General features: G+C 35.3%; 1 protein-coding gene and 1 long non-coding RNA gene across 3 annotated transcripts in view; one reads left to right on the forward strand and one right to left on the reverse strand.

Annotated features, from left to right (window-relative positions):
• Nucleotides 1-695: 695 nt before the first annotated feature.
• The window catches only part of LOC123536581 (acyl-CoA synthetase short-chain family member 3, mitochondrial-like), a 58,983-nt gene continuing 35,214 nt past the window's right edge, over nt 696-24,464 (reverse strand). Inside the window, exons 16-18 of one of the 2 annotated variants that reach the window (XM_045319894.2) lie at nt 9,372-9,547; nt 7,467-7,554; nt 696-6,163 (exon numbers count right to left, since the gene is read on the reverse strand). In XM_045319894.2, the coding sequence (XP_045175829.2) occupies nt 6,147-6,163; nt 7,467-7,554; nt 9,372-9,547 (281 nt within the window). In that variant the 3' untranslated portion in view covers nt 696-6,146. The remainder of the gene's footprint in view (nt 6,164-7,466; nt 7,555-9,371; nt 9,548-24,464) is intronic. The other variant, XM_045319892.2, reaches the window with a different exon arrangement.
• Nucleotides 18,612-22,062, forward strand: LOC128550382 (uncharacterized). Its single transcript, XR_008368250.1, has 3 exons — nt 18,612-18,685; nt 19,623-19,742; nt 21,910-22,062. It is a non-coding gene; the product is annotated as an uncharacterized LOC128550382 (long non-coding RNA).

Raw genomic sequence — 24,464 nt, forward strand, 5'->3', positions numbered from 1 at the left:
CATAGCAACCGAAGTCCAAAACGAGGTCAAGTTCAAGGTCAACTGCGGTCAGGTGATGTCTGAAGATGAGGAATGATCACAGGTTACATCTGCATTAGTATCAAGTCATTCTAGTTAGGGGTATTGATGCTAGATGACCATTTGGTTAACCTCGTACGGACGGATGAACGGATGGACAGGACAATCACTATATGCCTCCCACATCAGTAGATGCCGGGGGCATAAAAATTTTCTATTATCTACTTATATGAAAAAGTGACCACACCCTCTGAGGGACATGTTTTTTGACCAATAACAATAATCAGAACATTCTTGGACAATCTGTGTGAAATTATTCAAAATTTGGCCAATATTTTAATACAAGAAGATTTAAAAAATTACCACTTATTCTCTACACGTACAGTTGAATATCGTTACCGCGATATTGGTTAGCTCAATACTCCGGTTAACACACTGTGTTTTAGTCGGTCCCGACTTTTCTCTATATATTTTAATGGTATTATTTATCGTTACCTCGATATTATTAGCTCGATATTTTGTTTAGCTCGATGGGACAACTTACCTGTACTAGCTGTTTTTACACCTGGTTTCGTCGATATCACAGCTTGTCAAAAATTGTCCATGTTATTTGTAAGGTGTGAAAATCAACCTATTGTTGTCCGGCGATGTATTAATCATAATCAGGTTAGTTTGCATGTTTGTTTTGTTTGTTATTTAATCTTTAATCCGATTTAAATGTTAGCAAGTTTGCATTTAATTCCCAATAATTAGTCTAAAAAGCATGCAAGCTGTCAAGCTGTTTTCAATATAACAATTAATTTGGACGAAATATTTTTTCTGTTTGACAAAGTCAAAAATCTAACATTTATGATCGAGTAACAATATGCGTATTTAACTGGCAAATGCTAATGACGACATGTGAAAGTTGTATATAAAGAATTTATGTGCTATTGTTCATATCTAAATAAAATATATATTAATAAAAATGCTAATGTTTACATGTAAATTAAAAAAAAAAAGTTGTATGTATGTACTACTGAATTAAGATGTTTTATTTGTCAATAAAATTTAGATTGTATTTACGTTTTATATCATATCTTTCCCCTTTCGAACCGTCTAAAAGAAGCATGGGATGCAATGACAATATAGACGTCCTACACAGATACAAAATGTAGTCCCAGATAGACGATATCATTACGTCGAACTTCGGATACGTCGATGCAATTTTAGCAGTCCGTTGAATATCGAGGTAACGGTATTTGACTGTATATACGTATAGGAAAAAGTTACCATGCCCTCTGGCGACCATATCTTTAAATGAATTAGAATAATCTGAACACTCTTGGTAGAGGGTCATACAAGGACCATTTGTGTAAAATTATTTTAAAATCAGGCCAGCAGTTTCACACAAGAAGATTTTTTAAGTTTCCACTATAATATACATATTGCCAAAAAATTACCATGCCCTCTAGCGAAAAAGTTTTTTGAAAAATCGAAATATTTTGAAAAACTTTGGTAGAGGATTACATTAGGAGTAGTTGTGTGAAATCATTTCAGATTTGACAAGCGGTTTGGGAGACGCTGTTCCAAAATTTTTCTATTTTTAGTTTTGGTGGCCAATATGTGCAACAAAGCTTAACCATTTGAGCAACTTTGGTACCCAAAGAGCTTCAGGCCAAATTTCATCAAAATCCATTCAGTGGTTTTGAAGATGTCATTTAAAGTGATTATTGACAGCAGATGGTCAAACAAACAGATGCACGACAGACACAGTGGGATCACAATAGCTCAGTTTGAGCTCACGTGAGCTATAAAACAATATTACCCTCTATAGAGTACTGGCATAAAACTTTTGTCACAATTCAAGCAATAATTTTATTACATACACAATATATCTCAAACATTACTCAGTTCTGCAGACTCTATTTTACTTAGACTAGCCACTAGACTGATAATAACTATATTTCTATATTTTTCCCTTTTTTGACAAATTCAATTTCATAGAGACAAAAGCCAGTCTATTTTAGAGATTTTCACATAGGACTGATGTTGAAATTATTATGTGATATTGGACATAGGATATAGTCTGGCTCAGTTCACTACATTCAATCATAAAAATGTAAAAAGATATATCATAGTCTAGGAGCTAGTCTACCTTTCACTCAGAACAGTATATTTTACTGTCAGTAAGTGATAGTTTTCGAAACCACATCCTGTAAAACAGCAGTTTCATAGTATCTAAAGGCACTAAAAAAACAAGTTTTCTTTTTTACAAAAAAGGTATCTGGTGTGTAAATATAAACGAAAAAATTACCCAGTTTGGTTCCAAGGTCACAAAAGTTTGAACAGCAGACTCCAAATGCAGCTTTACTATTGGACATTTTCAAGATGAGCTCAGAAATGACCAACCGGATGCTTGCATTTTCAGATCAGTTTCCTAGGTCGTTTTTTTGAAACCAGTCTCAAACCCCAGGCTCTGATTGGTTGTTTCTGAGCCCAATTATGAAACTGACCAATGGCAAGGCTGCATTCTCAGACTGGTCTCCAAACTGAGTTTGATAACCTTGGACTGAGTCTCAATAAGCTTAAACATGTGACAGTACATCTTAACAATTAATATATTTATAACTATATGCTAAAACTGTATTAATAAAATATTATTAAAAAATAAAATATTTCCAAACAAACAATAACCCTACAAATATTTGGACCTCTAAATATCTACTAGTAGCTGGGTAACTTCAAAAGTATAAAATATATACCTATCAAACTATATACAAAATACCCTTAAAAGTGCAAATTCAATTACTGGCAAAATTAATTCATGAACTTCATGGTTGTATAATATGTTATAAAAAAATTCTCTAAGTTTCGTAATCATTTTTTAATGTTATACATTATATATACATGTTTTCCAGACATAAGAAAAAACTTCAACATCATATTTATTAATTCAACAATAAATTTACAAACATTTCAGCACTTTGCGGAAAAGATTACAAGTTAAAAAAGTTTCTCTTCTTTAAAATTTCAAAGTTAAACACATTTTAATTTGCTACATATTTAATCTGTTTATAAAGATTCTGAATAATAGTCAAAACTGACCAGACATGGCAAAATAAATTCAACCTAAAAATAAAGCAAACTGAAACTAGAGCTATCAATAGAGGTGATTAGTACCCCCAGACACAGCTTTGATAAATGTTGTCTTGATGAGGTAAACAAATGATGCTAGTTATATGAAAATCCATACAGCAGTTAAGAATATATGGAGGGGACATGAAATTAAGCTATCTGACTTTTGACCTCCAAGACAGACCTTGACCTTGAACCTATAGATTCTGGTCTTGTGTGTATGTGGATGCATTTTGATGGTAAACATTAATATATGTGTAGCAATTTGATGATCCACTGGCATCGTTTCAGATATTTGCTCTCCGGAAACAAATGGTTGGCAGAATAACCAATGTACATTACTCCCAATATAGTCCCTATATACCTCATACCTCACGGAAGATTAAAGGTCCATTACTAAGGGAAAGTGAGTTGGCAATTTTTTTCATAGCCAGTGCATAGACTTCTGCAAGACACTAAATAATGAAGATTGGCAGGTCAAAATTTACAGAAAGTCTTTGGAACTCAAAGAAATGTATGTGTATTATGTTGAAATTTCAATAAATCGACAGAATGACCCCCCAGGTCTTTTTAACTTTCTTCATACTTCATAGAAAAATAATTGTACATATACTGCGATTTATTTCGAATTTCTACATACCAACTTTCATTTTCCAATAAAATGAAATAGTTTCTGTGCTTTTTAAAAGAAATTAAAATGTTCACTTTCCTTAGTATTGGACCTTTAAGGCAGTTTTTAAAGTTTTAGAAAATAATCATGATGACCATGCTGCAATGATACACACTGTTGTGAGAATTCAATGAACTTCATAACAACACAATAATGGCAATCAGGTACATTTAAATACACTTTTTAGAGTAGCTTGCCTACCTACTGACAAAAAAGAACCTTCAAGGCATTCTGATTATACAAATTTACTAAAGGTAGTGAACTGGCAATGACATTGCATTTCCCGTATGATTACAAACTTTAGTTGTGCAGTCATGTATTCTTTGCACGTAAATTTAGCTGAATGTACATTTTCTCGTAAAAAAATGTAAAATGTCGAAATCACATTCCATTAGTATGTAATCTACTGTTTGTCATTACGACTCCACTACCTTAATATGACATTCAATTAATTCAAATTAGTCATTATACAAATACACTGAATTGTTTTCTTTTTCATATATGAAACATTAAATATTTCATTGCCATTCACTAGTTACTGTAAAATCATAAGTATTGGTAGAGTAATAATTTTCATGGATTTCATTGTTGAATCAACCAATGAAACTAATTTAAAATTAAAATATCAAAAACATTAGAATTCGCAAATGATCAAATTCCATCAATTCTTTTCCCAAGAAATCCCTGTTTTGACAAAACCATGAAATTTGTGTAAATGAAATGAAATGATTTCACTCTAACTGAAATTTGTAACATGATTACAGTAAAAAAAAAAAAAAAAAAAAAGCACCATTAGTGTCTCTGCTGCCCATGATGTTTTATTTTACCAACATGTATATTATTTGAAAGGTTTTCAATGACCAGGCAATATGAGCCGTGCCATGGGAAAACCAACATAGTGGGTGTGCGACCAGCATGGATCCAGACCAGCCTGCGCATCCGCGCAGTCTGGTCAGGATCCATGCTGTTCGCTTACAGTTTCTCTAATTCCAATAGGCTTTAAAAGCGACCATCATGGATCCTGACCAGACTGCGCGGATGCGCAGGCTGGTCTGGATCCATGCTGGTCGCAAACCCACTATGTTGGTTTTCTCATGGCGCAGCTCATATCTTTTTTTTTTTCCCACAATGTCTGGTCCAATATGATCTGGGACAGACCTTGAAAATATTACAAAGGCATTACATTACAAAACATCATGAAAGTAGTCCATATAAATCTCTTTCACACACTTTAACATATAATTTAAAAGAATAAAAATATTTTCAAATAATTTCATTATTAAATACAATAGACTTGGATTATATTATACTATAAGACTATAAAGTACATAATGCATATACTCAACTACATGTATAGACAAAGCACAAAAAATCTGGGCTACAATAATTAAAGAGACATCACATTCAAAATAAGCTAAAATTCTACAAGCACAGGAGTGTACATTATACCATATTTATATAGCCCCCTTTTAATGAATCTTCCCATACAAAGGCAGTCACTAAGAGTGCCAAAGTCATCCTCTACAAAGTAGACACAGAGCAGTATGACCAGAGGGACAGAGTAAGGGAAAGCACCCAGAGCTGAGAGAGAGAAATCCATTAGATGCAGGCATGTCTGGCTTACTTAGTCTAAATCTTTGCAAACAGACACTCGGATACTTTAACTTGCCCATTGTGTAGCTAAGAAACATGCTAAGCTGCCTTTCCTGGGAAGAATCAGTACTGGCCTCATAGTTAGGTGGGAGACACTCAAGAGCATCTCAGAAATTTCCAATGCCTGGACTGGAATACAAACCCAAGACCCCGGCCAGACCTTTGGACTGACAGACAAACGCGTTTCCATCAGATCACCTGGCCACCTATAAATCTGGTATGGTAACAGTAAAAGAGGAGATCTATAATTATGATAATCTCTGTTTAAAATACAGATAACACATTTCTAAACACACTTCTGTGTTAAACACAAAATTGAGCAAGCTTTGTGTTGGCTACAAAAATATGTAAAGGTATATTGCATTTTTATGCCATGTTAGTTAATAAACACTGTAATTCCAACATCTCATACAACTGTGTCAGAGTACTGATATATCCATCTACATACACACATCTGTATATATCTATGCATATGGTTGGCTGAAAGCAATAGTGTTGTAAGTCCACCTTTATCGAATACGAAATATCACAGTATTGCATTCAACCCTAGAAATTCATTATGTTAAACTACATGTAGACTATGAGGTAAATTTAATATGGTTCTGCTTGTTGACTCCTCTCTGATTGTCCAGGTGTAAACCCCACAGCTTTCAGTGCAGCACTGATGTCAACATACACCGACTCATCTTCAATTGATGGCGGTATCTGAAATATTTAAGAGATATTCTTTTACTACGAAGATTACATTGTAATACTGCAGTACCTTATATTTTAACTAAATTTCTAAAATGGACTGGTCCATCATTCATTATTTATTATTCAAAGGGGTGTCCTCTGAATTTTTACTGACTGAACAGTGAACAGTGCAGACCATTATCAGCACTGGTCGCAAAGGCAGAATCACATGCTGCCAGCACGCTAAAGGTTAACATGGCATTTTGTTTTCAAAATTTGATCAGTCTTATAATACAAGGTTTAATTAAGCTGCAAATTTTTTTAATAAAAGTCATTAAAAACCGAAATATCCACAAGGACTTACTTTTTGCCAAATGAGTACTAAAGAAGAAATAAAAACTCACAAGCTGACCTATATGGCCTACCATAATATACATAATCTGTTAAAATGTTACAAAAATAAAACTGTTACATGACATGAATATTAGAATACAATACATTTAATGATTATTCATGCAGTGCTAGATCTATCACAAGTAAGTGAATGAAGTTTTGCCATGCAATAGTAAGTCCCCTACTGGAAGGCACCTGGTTTTCTCTAATGCAGTGCTATATGGCATCTATGTTAGAATACCACACATTTAACAAGTATTGTAAAATCACTAATATTGGTGGGGGACTAATTTTGGTGGATTTCATGGCTGAGTCGATCCACGAAATTTAATCCCAATGAACAAGTAAAATTTCCATTCATTTTATGTTCAAAAGTTGAACTCCATGAATTCGTATCCCCATGAAATTGCCGTTTTGACCAAAACCACTAAATTTTATGCCCACAAAATTAAATGATTTTATAGTATTCATGGAGTTCTATATGAAAGCTATGTTAGAATACCACACATTTAACAAATATTCATGCAGTGCTATATGAAATCTATGTTAGAATACCACAAATTTAACAAATATTCATGCAGTGCTATATGGCATCTATGTTAGAATACCACAAATTTATCATGCATTCATTATGTGCTATATGACGTCTATGTTAGAATATCAAAAATTTAAAAGGCATTCAGGAAGTGCTATATGAGATCTATGTTAGAATACCACATATTTAACAGGCATTCACAAAGTGCTATGTTAGAATACCACACATTCAACATTCACGAAGTGCTATATGACATCTATGTTAGAATATCACACATATAACATGCATTCATGAAGTTCTATATGAAATCTTTGTTAGGCTACCACACATTTATCAAGCATCTATGCAGTGCTATATGACATCTATGTTAGAATACCACACATTTAACAAGCAGTGCTATATGACCTGATGGCGGGTCTGGAGCATATCCGATATCCTTTAATGCCAATCTGATGGCAGGATATACACTGTCATCTTCAATGGTCACTGGTATCTACATATATAGAATAAATTAGAATACAATGCTAAATGAAATTACATGATTAAAAGTGTTAATCAGTGTTGCTACAGAATTTTTGGAATTTTGAACACTGCTAACTTTAACAAGCTGGACTGTAAAGTAAGAGGAAGTATATACTTTAACATATAGCTCTGCATCGCAAGAAAATTAAAGTACATATGTGAGAATTGCAAGAAAAGAGAAAGTAGACACTTTTAAACATATATGGGAACTGCAAGAAAATAGGAAGTATATACTTTTAAACCTACGTGGGAATTGCAAGAAAAGAGGAGAGGAAGTAGACAGTTTTAAACCTATGTGGGAATTGCAAAAAAGAGGAAGTAGACACTTTTAAACCTATGTAGGAATTGCAAGAAAACAGGAAGTATCTATTTTAAACCTACATGGGAATTGCAAGAAAAGAGGAAGTAGACACTTTTAAACCTATGTGGAAATGGCAAGAAACAAGAAAGTAGACATTTTTAAACTTATGTGGGAATTGCAAGGAAAGAGGAAGCTTATATTTTAAACCTACATGGGAATTGCAAGAAAAGAGGAAGTAGACGCTTTTAAACCTATGTGGAAATGGCAAGAAAACTGGAAGTATATACTTTCAAACCTATGTGGGAACTGCAAGAAATAAGTATTGTAGTGAGGCAAACAAATCAACTTCTGTTTTAGATATTTAGCCTCGAGCTTCTGCATGGCTCCGTTTTAATCTGATTTATAATATTTTTGGTTTAAAGTCACATCACACACATCCTGCAGGAGGAGTATTACAGTAATTTCCACTCACTCAGAGCCGATTTCTACACGTATTTACGAGCGGACGAGTGGATCTGTCGAGCCCTGTGTGTTTCATATTGAAACAGTACAATCAGATATGTTCTCTGGCCCACAACTATTAGAAAATCTTTTATTACCTGATACTGTTTTAAATAAAACAGGGCTACAAATTAATATTTTGTTTGTCTTAGAATTACTTGTTATAAACTACCCAGTCACTAAAGAACAACACAGAAACATAGATCTGATAATATCAAAATTTACTTTTCAGATTTTATTTACTTTCACCTGCTTATTCTGTTTATTAACCTTTTTAGATAGGTGCAAAACTCTTATAAAAGGTTACCCCGTTCTTTTAAAATTTAATATTACAATACAAAAACAAATTGTTTAAGATAGCATATTGATGACACTTGTACCAGGTATCTTATATGGCTAGGTCCTCTACATTCATTCATTCATACATATATAATTTCAGGGTACCTTCTAGTGTCTGCCTACATAAAGAAGATTTTATTTATATATATAAATCGAGTTCCTTCAGTACATTTCTTACATTAGAACAGACAGTCAAAAAAGAAACACATGAGAGAAATTCATTCAAAAAGTGTTTATTGTAATTACCCAAGAAAGGGCCATGATACAATAAACAAGGACTTCTCAACAATGAAAACCCATAATTCAGCTGGGGCAACATAAGCCTTTTTATTACTTACAGTTTTTAGGTGGGAGTGTGTAGAAGAGCGTTTGGGAAGTGGGGACTGGTGCAGAGCTCTGATTCAATCTTTGAAATTTAAATGATGTAGCGATTACAGAAACTGATATATACTAATTATTTTTATATATATACCACCAACTACTCAAACACACAAATGCTCAAGTTAAGTCAAGTAATGACAAATTATTTTCAAAACTGTTTAAAACTACTGAAAAGATAATTTACAACTAAATTCAAACATCATTTTGAAGTTCTCCAAGAGTTATGTTTGCTGTCCAAGTTAAAAAAGCAAAACATCTGAGCTTACTTTGAAAGGTTTTCCTGCTGCCATGGCAGCTATGGTGTTTCGAGCGATCTTTCCAGAGCGTGTTTTAGGCAGTTTTGGCACGAGAATGGCAAGTTTAAAGCTGGCAACAGGTCCTATACTGTCTCTCACATGCTTGATTACATCTCGCTTGATCTGCTCATCTGATTTGTCCATACCTGAGTGTAATAAACATCAAAAGTTAAGTAAATGGAAAATGGAAAATTAAAGGGGAGTTGTGGTCTAGTGTTTAAGGTGTTAGCTTCTCAGTCCGAGGGTTGAGGGTTCGTGCCCCACTGGTGTCATGACCACACCTTCTCATAAAACACTTGTTCTGGTTTTTTCCAAGAAGCGGACTCTGGGAGTGGTTCAAACAAGTTTCAAGCTTTCATCATAATCAAGTTAACATAAATTAGTATAAACTATAAATGTTAAGTTAATGTGACTTCCTTTTCTGAAAATATACACAAAACAAAGGAAATATACCTTACTAAAAAATTAGCATAATGTGACATTTGAGCAAGGATTGTATAATCATTTAATTTGGTGAGCATGAAATTCTGTAGTTTTGCCAAAAATGGCTATTTCATGGCAATTTCTAATTAATTTTGTGGACTGCAATTTTTAAAGATTAAATGACAGGGAATTTTATTCGTTTGTAAGATTTTAACTTTGTGATTTGAAACAACCACAAAATCCCTGAAAATTAATGATTTTACAGTAGATATAAACATATTTATCATTTAGTATCTGACATAGGTGTACACAACTATCATTCTGTAACTGATCTGCCAGTAATTAAAGTATAATTTTTTTTTTTGATAAGCAGCTGATCTACTTGTACCAAATAATCAATGTGTTTGTATCGATCTGTTCCACTGATATTTATCCTGAATGATTAATTACAAATGATGTAAAATTACTGTTTCTTTTATCAATGCAAAATTGAATCTAAAGTAAAGAAGAGGTCAAATTACCTAACATGGACTATACTTGAACAGAAAAAGGTTACTTTAGATGGAGATAAAAACTGAATCACAATAAGAGAATAACTTTAATCAGCATATTGGAAAAATCTTGAAGATGATCTGAGCCACGCCATGAGAAAACCAACATAGTGGCTTTGCGACCAGCATGGATCCAGACCAGCCTGCACATCCGCGCATTCTGGTCAGGATCCATGCTGTTCGCTTTCAAAGCCTATTGGAATTAGAGAAACTGTTAGCGAACAGCATGGATCCTGACCAGACTGCGCAGATGCGCAGGCTGGTCTGAAACCATGCTGGTCGCAAAGCCACTATGTTGGTTTTCTCATGGCACGGCTCATCTGTAAAAAGTACATAGCACACAAACAAGCAATGGCACACTCAGTTTGACGGAGTCTATACTTGAGAGGTAATGGACATCCTTCACACACCCCTCGCACCGGCTTAAGCAGAACTCTAGGACACCATATTCTTAAAGGACAAGAAAATATAATTATCAAGACTGCTGCTAGCAACTGCTACTGGAATCTATAAACTTTGGCAAAACTTAAGCAAATATCATGCTCAATATTTCAAGCAGCATTGCACAAGCAGAACTGAACAATACCATAGCAAACAAAAATCACTCAATAAATATAACATGATACATCAAAAACATTCCAAATTCATTAAACATAATCAATGTCAGCTTTTTAACCTTTACCCTGCTAAATTTTTAAAATGGACTGGTCTATCATTCAGTTTGGGCAGTACCATTTTATATTTGAAAGGGCGTTCACTGAAAATTTACTGACTGAATAGTGAATGGTGCAGACCATAATCAGCCACAGACGTGCAGGCTGATCTTGGTCTGCAAAATCACTTGCTGCCAGCAGGCAAAAGGTTAACCTTATCTAGCAAAATACTAAATAATTCAAAACAAGTGTCAAAGGTTATAAAAGTCAAATAAAACATTACTTCCTTTACTTCTTGTGTGACTAAACTAAAAACTGGGGTTATATTCTTCACATAACCTTACTCCAATTAAGATAAATTATTTTCAATTAAAAATAATTTGATTTATTTATTCAAGAAATACTTGTTATGCTCGTTGCCATGGTCACACGGTTATCTCTCGGTCTTTTTTTATAACTGGTTCCCGTCTTTCTGACTGATACGAATTACACATAATTACTGAGCCGAGAACAATCTTACTAACGGCTTATAAAAGCAAAAAACACGTGCAGCCTTTCTCACTTACGTCGTAGTCTACCTGTAAAGAACATCGAACTTACAACTTTTCTTCTGCTACGTATATATATATATATATATATATATATATATATATATACTAGTAAATCTACTCGGATTCTAATGCCGCGTGGGCGTGTTAGACAGCGAGGCGGCAGGGCTACGGCAGGAAGGCCAGCCAGGGCAAACAGAAATGCCGACGGCCAGCAGAATGAAGCAGGCGGCCAGCAGAATGAGGCAGAACGAGGCAATAACCATCCAAACACCCGCGGGCAGAAACGAAGAGCCGGTGACCCTTGAGTACGCTGAAAGGACACCGCCACGTGGTCCGGCAGAGCCATCAGATATAGATGACGGAGGCAATATACTGTTACAGGAAAATGCCGGTGGGTCTAATTTTACTGATTTTGAACAGGTTTTTCGTAGTTCAGGTCTTATGTCTTGTAACGGTAATGAGACTAGTTCAAGGTCAAATAGTACTTCTAATATAGGATTTGACAATGGACACGACAAAAATGTACCTCTGCCACCCCGTCAGATCAATGAAACGTGTCAGAATGCCTCCTTTAATCATAACTTTCCATCCGTTCGTTTATCAAATGATGATTTGACTGCACATGTACCATCATCGTTAAAACAACAAATCTGTCGTGGAGAATACGTTAATCTGGCCTCACTCCTAAAAGGGGCTATCGAACTGTCTGAATTTTGTAAGGGTAGTGTTTTCAAACTCTCGGCGGATGGCCATATTGAGTCATCTCAAAAAGAGTGCAAAGATAAAATTACATCTATAGAAAAATGGACCAATGCATTTATAATTTATGCTTCCATTTACCTGCAGACACATAGTGATAAAGTTCACGAGTTACTTCACTATATGTTTAACATACGGGACTGTGCAATGCGCCAAGGGGGCAACGGGTGGAGAATTTATGACGAACAATTTCCCCTTCGCCAGGCTGTATGTCCGTCCCCATGGTCACAAACAAATAACGAACTTTGGTGGCGATGTATACAGGTCAAGGATAATCAGTCTGCGAATCAGTCAGTTATAAATCCTCTCAGGTACACGTGCCATGATTTTAACAGAGGTAGTTGTTTCTGGTCAAACTGTAAATATCCTCATATGTGCGCAAAATGTTTTGCACCACATCCTGAGGTCACCTGTTCCCAGTCCGGTTCTTCAGGTCAAGGTCAAATGACAAGCCCTCAGTTTAATTTTCGTGGCAGGGGCTTTCACCGACCGTTCAGAGGACCTAAACGAGGTAAACCAAGAAAACAGTAAAACTGTAAGCTTTAACTCAACAAACAGCCCATCAGTTCAACAGCTCACCAATTTTGATATTTCTAATTTGGCAAAATCACCAGTAAAAGTGGAAGCCTTGAAACAATATGCACTCTTGTACGAAACCAGTGAATCTAAGTTTTTACTAGACGGTTTTATGAAAGGATTTTCCATTCAGTACACAGGTCCTCGTTTACCACGAGATTCAAATAATTTGCGTTCTGTTACACACAGGCCGGAAATAATAAAATCTCAAATTAATAAAGAGTTAGAAGCAGGAAGAATAGCTGGTCCATTTGTTCATCGCCCATTTCCTAATTTAATAGTTTCACTGATAGGCTTAGTTCCCAAAAAAACACCGGGAGAATTCCGAATGATTCATCACTTGTCACATCCCCCTGGCGGGTCAATTAATGACTTTATTGACCCAGATTTATGCTCTGTCCAATACACTAGCTTCGACAAGGCAGTTAAGTTAGTTCAAGATCTAGGACGAAATTGTAAACTTTTCAAGTCGGACATTAAAAGTGCATATCGTTTAATAAAGATTCACCCCGATGATTTTGAATTACTGGGACTTTGCTATGATGGTCATTTTTATTTTGACAAAGCGCTCCCGTTTGGGGCATCAATAAGCTGCATAACTTTTGAAAGGTTTGCTAGGTTTCTTGAATTTTGTGTTAAATTAAAACTACAGTCAGATAGCTTGATACACTATTTGGATGACTTTCTAGGGGGAGACAAATCTGTTGATTCATGTACTCGTACTTTAGAAATTTTTAAGAGTACAATGTCTGAACTTGGTGTGCCTTTAGCGCTCGACAAAACTGAAGGCCCTACAGAGGTTTTGATCTTTTTAGGCCTAGAACTAGATTCAAACCATATGACGGTAAAAATTCCTATAGCAAAAATGCAGGAGGTTATACAAAAAATTGAAGAAATTCTTTCACGAAATAAAACAACATTAAAGAAAATGCAGTCTCTCATTGGGTCATTAAACTTTTGTTGCAGAGCCATAGTAGTGGGTAGGCCTTTTATACGCCGACTAATAAACTCAGTTTGTGGTCTCACGAAGCCTTTTCATCGCATTCGAATTAAAAAAGAGATACGGCTTGATTTGGCAATGTGGTTAGTTTTTCTAAAAAAAAACAACGGTATCTCTGTTTTTCATGACCGTTATTGGATCATGAACATCGATACAGAGTTATACACTGATAGTGCGGGTGGCAAGGGATTAGGCTTTGGTATATACTTCAAAGGCCATTGGTGTTCGGCGAAGTGGCCGGACACGTGGCACACGTGCGGCATCACGTCAGATATAACAGTACTGGAATTGTTCCCGATTTTGGTAGCTATATTCATTTGGGGAAAGGATCTGATGAATAAAAAAATAAGATTTAACAGCGATAATATGGCCGTGGTTCACATTCTTAACAAATTATCCTCTAAAGCAGAATGAGTTATGTGCATTGTCAGGATTTTAACGTTGAGATGTTTTAACTTGAATATTTTAATCAAAGCCTCTCATGTCCCGGGCTGTAGCAATGAAATCTGCGACGCTTTATCTCGCTTTCAGTTGAACAAGTTCAGAGAATTAGCTCCAGACGCAGACGTCAGCCCCCATTCGATACCAACTTTTCTATGGGACATCTTCGATCTAGAGCTAGACAGCTGCTTCTGTCAGGGATTTCAATGAATTCGAGGCTAACATATAATACTGCCTTTTGGGCATTTGAAAATTTTAGGCGGTTATACAATCTTTCAGACAGTTGGCCTATACCAGAACAACAAATCACTTTATTCATGGCTTATTGTTTCGAAAAAGGGTTGTCACCCAAGACAATCACGACGTATATAGCTGGGCTAAATTATTTTCACAAACTTTCTGGATATTATGATATAACCCAGGTTTTCATTGTTAATAAATTACTAGAGGGTTGCCATAGGAACCGTATCACACATGATAACAGCCCCACTAACTCTGCCTATTTTGACGTCTATTTGCAGAGTTCTAAGAGAAACATGCTTCAATGCGTATGAAACAAAACTGTTTACTTCGCTCTTTACTTTAGCATACTTTGGATTGTTCAGGGTTAGCGAACTAGTTGTCTCCTTTAGGGGACAATTTGATGGGCCCATTAAACGATCAGATTTGTTCGTGATTGATAACCAATATCTTACAATTCAACTTCAGCATAGTAAAACAAACCAAAGGGGAAAACCGACTGTGTTAAAACTACCCAGAGAATCTGGGCCTGTCTGTGCAGTGCAAGCATTAATAGATTTTTTGGCCGTAAGACCAAAAAATGAAGGAATATTATTTTGTCATCAAGAAGGCACCCCGGTTACCAGAACTCAATTTTCAGCCATTCTGTATAAATGTCTGAGTAACAAGAGCTGTCCGTAAGACAGCCAAGCTCGACTATTCGAAATATTGTCACAGAAGCAGGAAAATATTACCCAAAAAGGTTAAATATCAAAAGAGTTTTAAGTTCAAAAGGGGGCATAATTTGACCAAAATGCATATCAGTTATGGGACTTGCTGCTATCAACTAGTTTTATAACCCCGAAGGCACATGTGAAGTTTCAATTCAATATCTGCATTAGTTTTGGAGATAGAAACTCGCATGTAAAACTTTAACCAGAATTTTCAAAGTCCAAAAGGGGGCATAATTTTCCCAAAATACATGCCAGAGTTATGGGACTTGACCCAGTGAGGTTGGTAATTGATCTAGAAAAAGAAAAAATAAGTTTCAAATCTATATGCCTTTTAGTAATTGCCGTATGTACTTGCACGCAAAACTTTAACCAGTATTTTCTAAGTCCAAAAAGGGGAATAATTTGCTCAAAATACATGTCAGAGTTATGGGACTTGATCCAGTGAGGATAGTAATTGATCTAGAAAAAGAAAAAGTAAGTTTCAAATCTATATGCCTTTTAGTAATAGCTGTATGTACTTGCACGCAAAACTTTAACCAGAATTTGCTAAGTCCAAAAGGGGGCATAATTTGGCCAAAATGAAGGTCAGAGTTATGGGACTTGCTGCTATCAACTAGTTTTATAACCCCGAAGACACATGTGAAGTTTCAAATCAATATCTGCATTAGTTCTGGAGATAATAACTTGCATGTAAAACATTAACCAAAATTTTCTAAGTCTAAAAGGGGGCATAATTTGCTCAAAATACATGTCAGAGTTATGGGACTTGACCCAGTGAGGTTGGTAATTGATCTAGAAAAAGAAAAAATAAGTTTCAAATCTATATGCCTTTTAGAAATAGCTGTATGTACTTGCACGCAAAACTTTAACCAGAATTTTCTAAGTCCAAAAGGGGGCATAATTTGACCAAAATGAAAGTCAGAGTTATGGGACTTGGTGCTATCAACTAGTTTTATAACCCCGAAGACACATTTGGAGTTTCAAATCAATATCTGCATTAGTTTTGGAGATAGTAACTTGCATGTAAAACTTTAACCAAAATTTTCTAAGTCCAAAAGGGGGCATAATTTGCTCAAAATACATGTCAGAGTTATGGGACTTGACCCAGAGAGGTTGGTAATTGACCTAGAAAAAGAAAAAATAAGTTTCAAAGCTATATGACTTTAATTGATGGCTGTATGTACTTGCATGCAAAAACTTAACCAAGGTGTGACGCCGACGCCGACGCCGACGCCGACGCCAGGGTGAGTAGAATAGCTAGACTATTCTACGAATAGTCGAGCTAAAAATCAAATTACTGGTACATTTAAATCGCATAGCTTTAGAATCGGTCGGGCTACAGACTTGGCAACTAAGGGTTATTCAGCGAGTGTAATTATGAAACTTGGTAGATGGAAATCTAATTGCTATAAAGTATACATCCGAACGTAATTCTACAGTAAAGAGGTGTTTTCCCACTCTTAACTGTATCAGCGGACAACATTTTAAAAGTACATTGAAGTCAGTTCTTCCTGGGAGTTATTCCGTTTAAAGCGAATTTTCCACATTTAAGGTATTCTTGTCAATTCCATCTAAAAACTATTTGTAGATGTGTGGGTCCTGGGAGATTCAATTCCGTTCTGGGCTGGTAAACGAGCAGCAGACACCGGTAAATCCAACCTTTCGTTACCCGATATAACTATAGCTTGGTGGGGAATAAGCGGACTTCGATGGACATCATTTCGCCATTCAGTACAGACTCAAGTATTACTGTCATCGCCACCAAGGGCTATCATCTTACATTTAGGTGGTAACGATTTGACAAGTTTATCTTCTATCGAGCTAAGGGAGTTAATAGAAACAGAAGTGAAATATCTACGCGATGCCTTCCCCGAGACAATTATCATTTGGGTAGATATTTTACCAAGGAGGGTCTGGAGGGGGGCCTGTAATGTCAAAGCTATTGACGTCAAACGCAAACGAATAAATAGATCGGGCCGGATTATTACAAGTCGGTCTGGCAGGAGTGATATAGTGAGCCCAGATATTGATACGGCTACTAATTTTTTCAGATCTGACGGGGTCCATTTAAATGAGGTGGGGTTGGAGTTTTATCTGTACTATTTGAAATCTGCCATAATAAAAAATCTCTGTGCGTCTCAATAATAATTTTGGGGGATAAATTGAAATTTATTGTGGCGGTAAAATTCTTATTGGCCGGAAGGTGACCAGGCTATGCAGTTTCTATGAAGTAAATTTAACAAGTTATCGTTATTTACAATTTCAAATTTCGCTTACTTCAGAATATGGGCGTGACTTCTCTCCTCGATGGCATTCTATTTTGCGTTCAAGAGGAGACATGGCCGTCCGTATTCGGATTTTTCTATCTTATTTGAGCTGGTAGTGTGATTATGGGTCCTTTGCTTTCAAGGTTGGTACCGATTCACGGTACGGTCAACTTGGAAGCTGGGGTCTATGATTGCACGATCAGTGGGACTCCTTTGGTAATGCGACGTGTAGCAATTGATGCCATTAGTAATATTTTCAAAGGTGACTCGGCGATTGGGATCCTTTTGGCAATTTCACTTGTAATGTTTGGCACGCTTGGTCCCTTCTGGTCGATGAGCTAGCTACCAAATTTGAGCGGCCGACACAACCAAACTTATTAATTTGAAATGATATGAATATACATGTAATTCGTAAGCAATATTTCAAGGTTTTATTATCACGTACCTATATCTATTTGAATATATTGTCGGTACAGATTGGTGACATGTTTAATAAATTTAGAGAAGGCTGTATGTATTGTTTTTTATTTCGAGTAATATCAAATAAGATAAATTATTTTCAATTAAAAATAATTTGATTTATTTATTCAAGAAATACTTGTTATGCTCGTTGCCATGGTCACACGGTTATCTCTCGGTCTTTTCTTATAACTGGTTCCCGTCTTTCTGACTGATACGAATTACACATAATTACTGAGCCGAGAACAATCTTACTAACGGCTTATAAAAGCAAAAAACACGTGCAGCCTTTCTCACTTACGTCGTAGTCTACCTGTAAAGAACATCGAACTTACAACTTTTCCCCGCCCGCCTCAGCCCGCAAAAGCTACCATATTTTTGATTACTAAGATTGTTTCACCTATACTATACCATGTGATAACTATTTTTGGTCAGGAATTGCTGTTGGTTGTATATATTTTCAGGATACCACATTACAAATTTCTGTTGTATCAATGTTGAATTCTGATGGTGTCACCAACTTATGTACCCAGAGCCATAAGACGAATGCAATTCAGATGTGAAAACAGTATATTGTTATCAGGGTGCATGTACCACGTGACTTTTTCGCTAATCTGGGGTGCCAAAAACATGGCGGATTCCTCGATAAAGGTAACATTTTCTTAAATATCTTTTCACCAACTTGTTCAAATAAAAAGAAACATGGATGAGTGCCGTCTCATATGAAAATCCAACACTCGGCTACAAGTTTTTTGTTTCAAAGTCCGCTCGTTTTCTCTTAAAGTGCAACCGCGCATCTGAAGTGAACAAATTTGATGATGTTAAGACGGGGGACATTTCGCAAATTCTATAGATAAACCCTTTAAAAGGCCATAAAAGACTACTTTGCGACACGGATATTTGTACGAGTGTTGTCTTGACGTATACACTTTAAGAAATTACAAATTAAGAGCCTTCAATAGCTTCCGAGTCCAGATTTATCAAATTGCTAAGCAGGGGTCCGTATTTCTTGATGCTAAGACGGGGGCGTGATTAAAAGATGTGTTATTGGAAGTCTTGTATTTCATTAACCTGCTTCATTTAAGTTTTTTTCCATGTTTATACTGCTTACTTTAAGAAAAATCTAGCTATATGTCTGGTAAATTTCAAATTGTTATGACAAATGAAAGCTTTTCGCCGACTGTAAACTGTAAAATTTTACCTAAAGTGAACTACTTAGTACTTAATTTGACTGATTTAATTGAAAATGCATCAACTTTCACTTTATGTACTACATTTCTAACGCGATTAAAGTATCATGTCTAGATAATTTTATAGTAACCTTTGTAAAGAATACTGTTAAGTTTTTGAAAAAGCATCAGTTTATATTGAATTCTGTTTCAGCCGAGTTAACTTTAATTTTTTTTAGGCTGAATAAAATACATCTGCGCATCTGACATTAGCGATAGTAAGTTGCCAAATGAAATCGAAATGTATATGTTATTTCCAGATATCTTATTTTAAGACATTTTGTTCAGAATGTCCTTTTTGGTTTTAAAAATATGAATTATTATTATCATTGTAGTACTAAAGCGCATTTACATTTCAGACATTTGTGTGCCAGGAATGCGGAAGGGCTTATAATTCCAAAAAAAGCCTTCTGCGCCACGAAAGAGGCCACAGAAATCTTGGACCTTACATGTATAACTGCGGCGAGCGGTCTTTTCCGGTGAGACTAATAACATTATTATATTACGATCTCACATTGGCATATTTTAAGCATTGCACATTTTGTCCATCTCTTCTTACTTCTAGAATTTGGATTGACTATAATTTGGATTACTTTACATTTTTCACAGCTGATACTGCCGTGGTTTGCAGGAGACCGTAAAGGGTGGATATTTTGGTCCTGTGTTTCAATGACCCTTAGTATGATCTGGTGCCCAACTTCTCAATCAAAGTAAATTTGAAAATCATTTCGAATTTCAAAATGGTCATTTATGATTTACTTTTGGTCGGAAAGGTAGCGCTTTTCCCCTTTATTTTTTTTATAATTATTGTTCTTCATTAATTTCAACTGAAGTGCATTAAGTATATTAATAAATGGGTTCAAAAGAAAATTTTGTGACAAAGATGCATTTAAGAAAAATTCTTGTTGATAAGAGTTCTTTTATTTTTGAATGTGAATTGAGGCTTAACAACCTGTAATGATTGTACTCGACTGCCTTGATTGTAACCAAATGTTTGAAATTATTGTTACCAAAAATGTTAGTTTATTGCTAGGCACGTTTTTGTTTCGATGATATTGTTGGTAAAAATATGTTTTTTTTTGTATCGAATAGCCTACACAGCCCACAGAATATCATTTTACTGAGCCTGTAAATGTCTCAAGTCGTTTGAACGAAGAATCGGTCTGCGATGTATACGCTTGAAACCGATTCTCATCTTTTTTGTAGATCGAAAGGGACTGAAATTGGCTTTAATTCTTTTTCAGTGCTATTAGCTTTGCAACAATTTACTAAGAAACTAGATAGTGTCAACGTTTTTGCATGCATTCATAAATGATTTTACCTTCAACTTATTAGTCTTTATGTATATTTCATTTTATGAAATTTAATGCCAGTTGTATTGTGGTCAGTTTATCGAACCATCGTTCCTGGGAAGAACCGGCACCATATTCAAATCTTCTTAAAGAAAATGTCCACTTTCTTTCATAAGAGACATGGTCGGTTTCGGGCTTCGAATCACGGTCGTCTGTGAGAGAGATCTTAGAACTTGACCTCTTTATAGTATGATTAAGTATCAAAATGATCACTGCGTCTATTAAACTTGCAACGTGTTTTATGATAAATATTGGCTCTGAATTATGTTTTCTTCTGTGGTAATTCAATGGTTTAAAAAAATTCTTTAAACTTTAACCTTCGAACATTTACTATGATTTCACAACACATGTGAAGAAATTACCGGCACATACTCTGATAATTCAATACATGTATCTAAATAACATTATTAAAACTTTGAAAGTATGATAATTTATTTCATTTCAAACTGCAGTTTAGATATATATTCCAATAAAAGCCGTAAAAATAGCACACAAGATCTAAAAAGACGAATACGAATACGAATACGAATAATTTATTCAAGCATAAAAACATTCATTACAATGTTTATAGCCTATACAAAAATATGTACAGTGTAAACATAGATCTACCAAAATCTGGAACTAGATGGTACAAACATAATTTTCAGGAGAGATATATTCAGTGAAACATTACCAGTAATACAATAGCAATATGTTTCAATGTTTAACAAGACAACAATATCTATATCAGAATTATTACTAGCTTGGAAAACCCTAAGGAATTTGAAGTTTGTTAGCAAAATATATGAATTTAGCCAGGTTGCAAATAACTTTTTTTTGATTTTGCAGACATCATAGATTCAGATTTATTCAATGTGGGCCAGTGACAGTAATAAGGTCTAAAAAGACAAATTTTGAGATTAACATTGCTGTGCAGATTCTAAACCATTTTCAGAAGCAAAGCAAAAGCAAGAACGGTTCACATTCTTAATAATTAGAGACCTGTTTCATCTAGAGTTATCGAAAGTTAAACCAAAGAAACCAATTAACTTAAACAATGAAGACAAAACGAATGCGATAAAAACCAGACTTTTCCAAAGCCGACTTGGAAATGTAGTAATATTGTTAAGAAGCGTCAACTTGACACATAGGGTGTCACCCAAGTATTGAAGTACTTCCGGGTCGTTGTATCCTAGGAAGCAGTTCTTTGAAATTTGAAGTTCCCAATTTGAAGCCATCTCTTCTTTGACTTGTTAAACATTTTGTGTCATTTCTGATGTCTTTAACAGTTGTTTTGTTCGTGTGTTTTTTTCAGGACAACATTTCTGTGCGAAAAGCTATTCCAGACTGGCGGCCATGACAGATGTGGGTGAGAAATCATAAAGAGTGACTGAGTACTTTGATATGTAGCAAAGAAGTTCATTGTTGATGATAGTGTTTCTTTATGATTTATTGAATACGATCAGAAATACAGAGCTCTCAATGCTATAAACTTTTTGTTGTGAAATTCTCCGCTGAATCCATTTCCAAAAGTGTTCGTTTTACTATACAGCAAAGAAGGAGAAATTGTACCGGGCCGACACCACAGAGTGAAAGTTGGTGCATTTTTCATTAAATCAGTCAAATTAAGCATTTCACTTTAGGTAAAACATGCAGTTTAAAGTCGGTAGAAAGCTTTCATTTGTCATGACTATTTTAATTTTAACATACATATAACGGGATTATTCTATAATGAGCAGTATAACATGGAAAAACTGTAAGAAGCGGGTAAATGAAATACCAAGGACTTCCATTACCAAATCGTTGAATCATGCCCCCGTCTTAGCATTAACAAAACCGGACCCCTACTTAGCAATTTCATAAATCTGGCCCCGGAAGCTATGTAAGGCTCTTATTTTGTACTTTCTTAAGGTGCATATGTCGAGAGAATATTTATACAAATATATGTGTCGCAAAGTAGTCTTTTTCGGTCTTTTAAAAGGTTAATTTATTGAATTTACGAAAATGTCCCCCGTCTTAACATCATCAACTTTGTTCACTTCAGTTGCGCGGTTGCACTTTTAGAGAAAACGAACGGACTTTGAAACAAAAAACTTGTAGCCGAGTGTTGGATTTTTATATAAGACGGCACTCATCCATGTATCCCTTTATTTGAACAAGTTGGTTAAAAGCTATTTAAGAAGATATCACTTTTATCGAGGAATCCGCCATGTTTTTGGCACCCCAGATTAGCGAAAAAGTCACGTGGTACATGCACCCTGATGAAGACTGTGATTTTATCAAATAGATGGTAACAGGCGCCTTAGCGGTACCTGGAATTAATGCTGATGTGAACAGTCATTTGTAATATACTTATTTAGTGTGGACACTGATTTATTGGAAGTGATTTGTCAGTTAATGATCATAGTGCTCGGGTATTTGATTGTTCTTATTACACATTTTATGTGCATTTATATCGTGTGACAGTTTGTGCTAGCTTAATGGGACAATTATCTGACATTACATGTATACTAAGCAGCATAATTCTGGACATTTAGTGTATTTACTTCATGAAGAAGTAATTCTATGCCTAAATAATTTAAATATATGTATATAAAGAGTCGGACAGTCTATCTTAAGGTTTCATTCATATATGTCGCTCTATTTATATGTTGTATATTGCGGTAAAATTCTTATTGGCCGGAAGGTGACCAGGCGTTGCAGTTTCTATGAAGTAAATTTAACAAGTTATCGTTATTTACAATTTCAAATTTCGCTTACTTCGGAATATGGGCGTGACTTCTCTCCTCGATGGCATTCTATTTTGCGTTCAAGAGGAGACATGGCCGTCCGTATTCGGATTTTTCTATCTTATTTCGCAGGTCACTACTTTATGTAAGCTGTTATTGTTACTCTGAGTCACCAGGTTATTTCAATGGTTGTCAACTGGACTGTTGCTTCCGGTTACTTGTTTACTTATTGTTGTCGACCCAAATGTTGCTTCGGGTCACTAAGTAGTGGTAAACTCGAATGTTGCTTCGGGTTTGTTTGTAGTCTGTCGTTGACCTGAATGTTGCTTCGGGTCACTAGGTCTGGCCCATGTAGTTTTGGTAAGGCCTAGTCGACGTGTTTGCTGCCAGTAACGCATTACAGGTTCTACCAGCATACCTCGTATCGAGCTGGTAGTGTGATTATGGGTCCTTTGCTTTCAAGGTTGGTACCGATTCACGGTACGGTCAACTTGGAAGCATGGGTCTATGATTGCACGATCAGTGGGACTCCTTTGGTAATGCGATGCGTAGCAATTGATGCCATTAGTAATATTTTCAAAAGTGACTTGGCGATCGGGATCCTTTTGGCAATTTCACTTGTAATGTTTGGCAGGCTTGGTCCCTTCCGGTCGATGAGCTAGCTACCAAATTTGAGCGGCCGACACAACCAAACTTATTAATTTGAAATGATATGAATATACATGTAATTCGTAAGCAATATTTCAAGGTTTTATTATCACGTACCTATATCTATTTGAATATATTGTCGGTACAGATTGGTGACATGTTTAATAAATTTAGAGATGGCTGTATGTATTGTTTTTTATTTCGAGTAATATCAAATAAGTGAAAATTGTCATCTCAAAATTAGTATCCTTTATTTTTGTATCCAATGTTTTATTTGGTGCAAAAGTATGAGAAATTTAATGACCAAAATAGGGCTCTTAAAACTTTCTTGTTGTACAAATGTTAATGCTATACCTGGTGTGTAATGATAAAAACTTTGAACATGCAAGCAATGTTCAGCACATTCTTTTCTTTCTCAATTTAACTAAACTAAATAAAAACAACAAGTATCATTTAACTAAAGCTCTAACTTTCAAACAACTACATGCTATAC

The sequence above is a fragment of the Mercenaria mercenaria genome, chromosome 17 (genome assembly GCF_021730395.1).
Source record: "Mercenaria mercenaria strain notata chromosome 17, MADL_Memer_1, whole genome shotgun sequence".
Classification (NCBI taxonomy): Eukaryota; Metazoa; Mollusca; class Bivalvia; order Venerida; family Veneridae; genus Mercenaria; species Mercenaria mercenaria.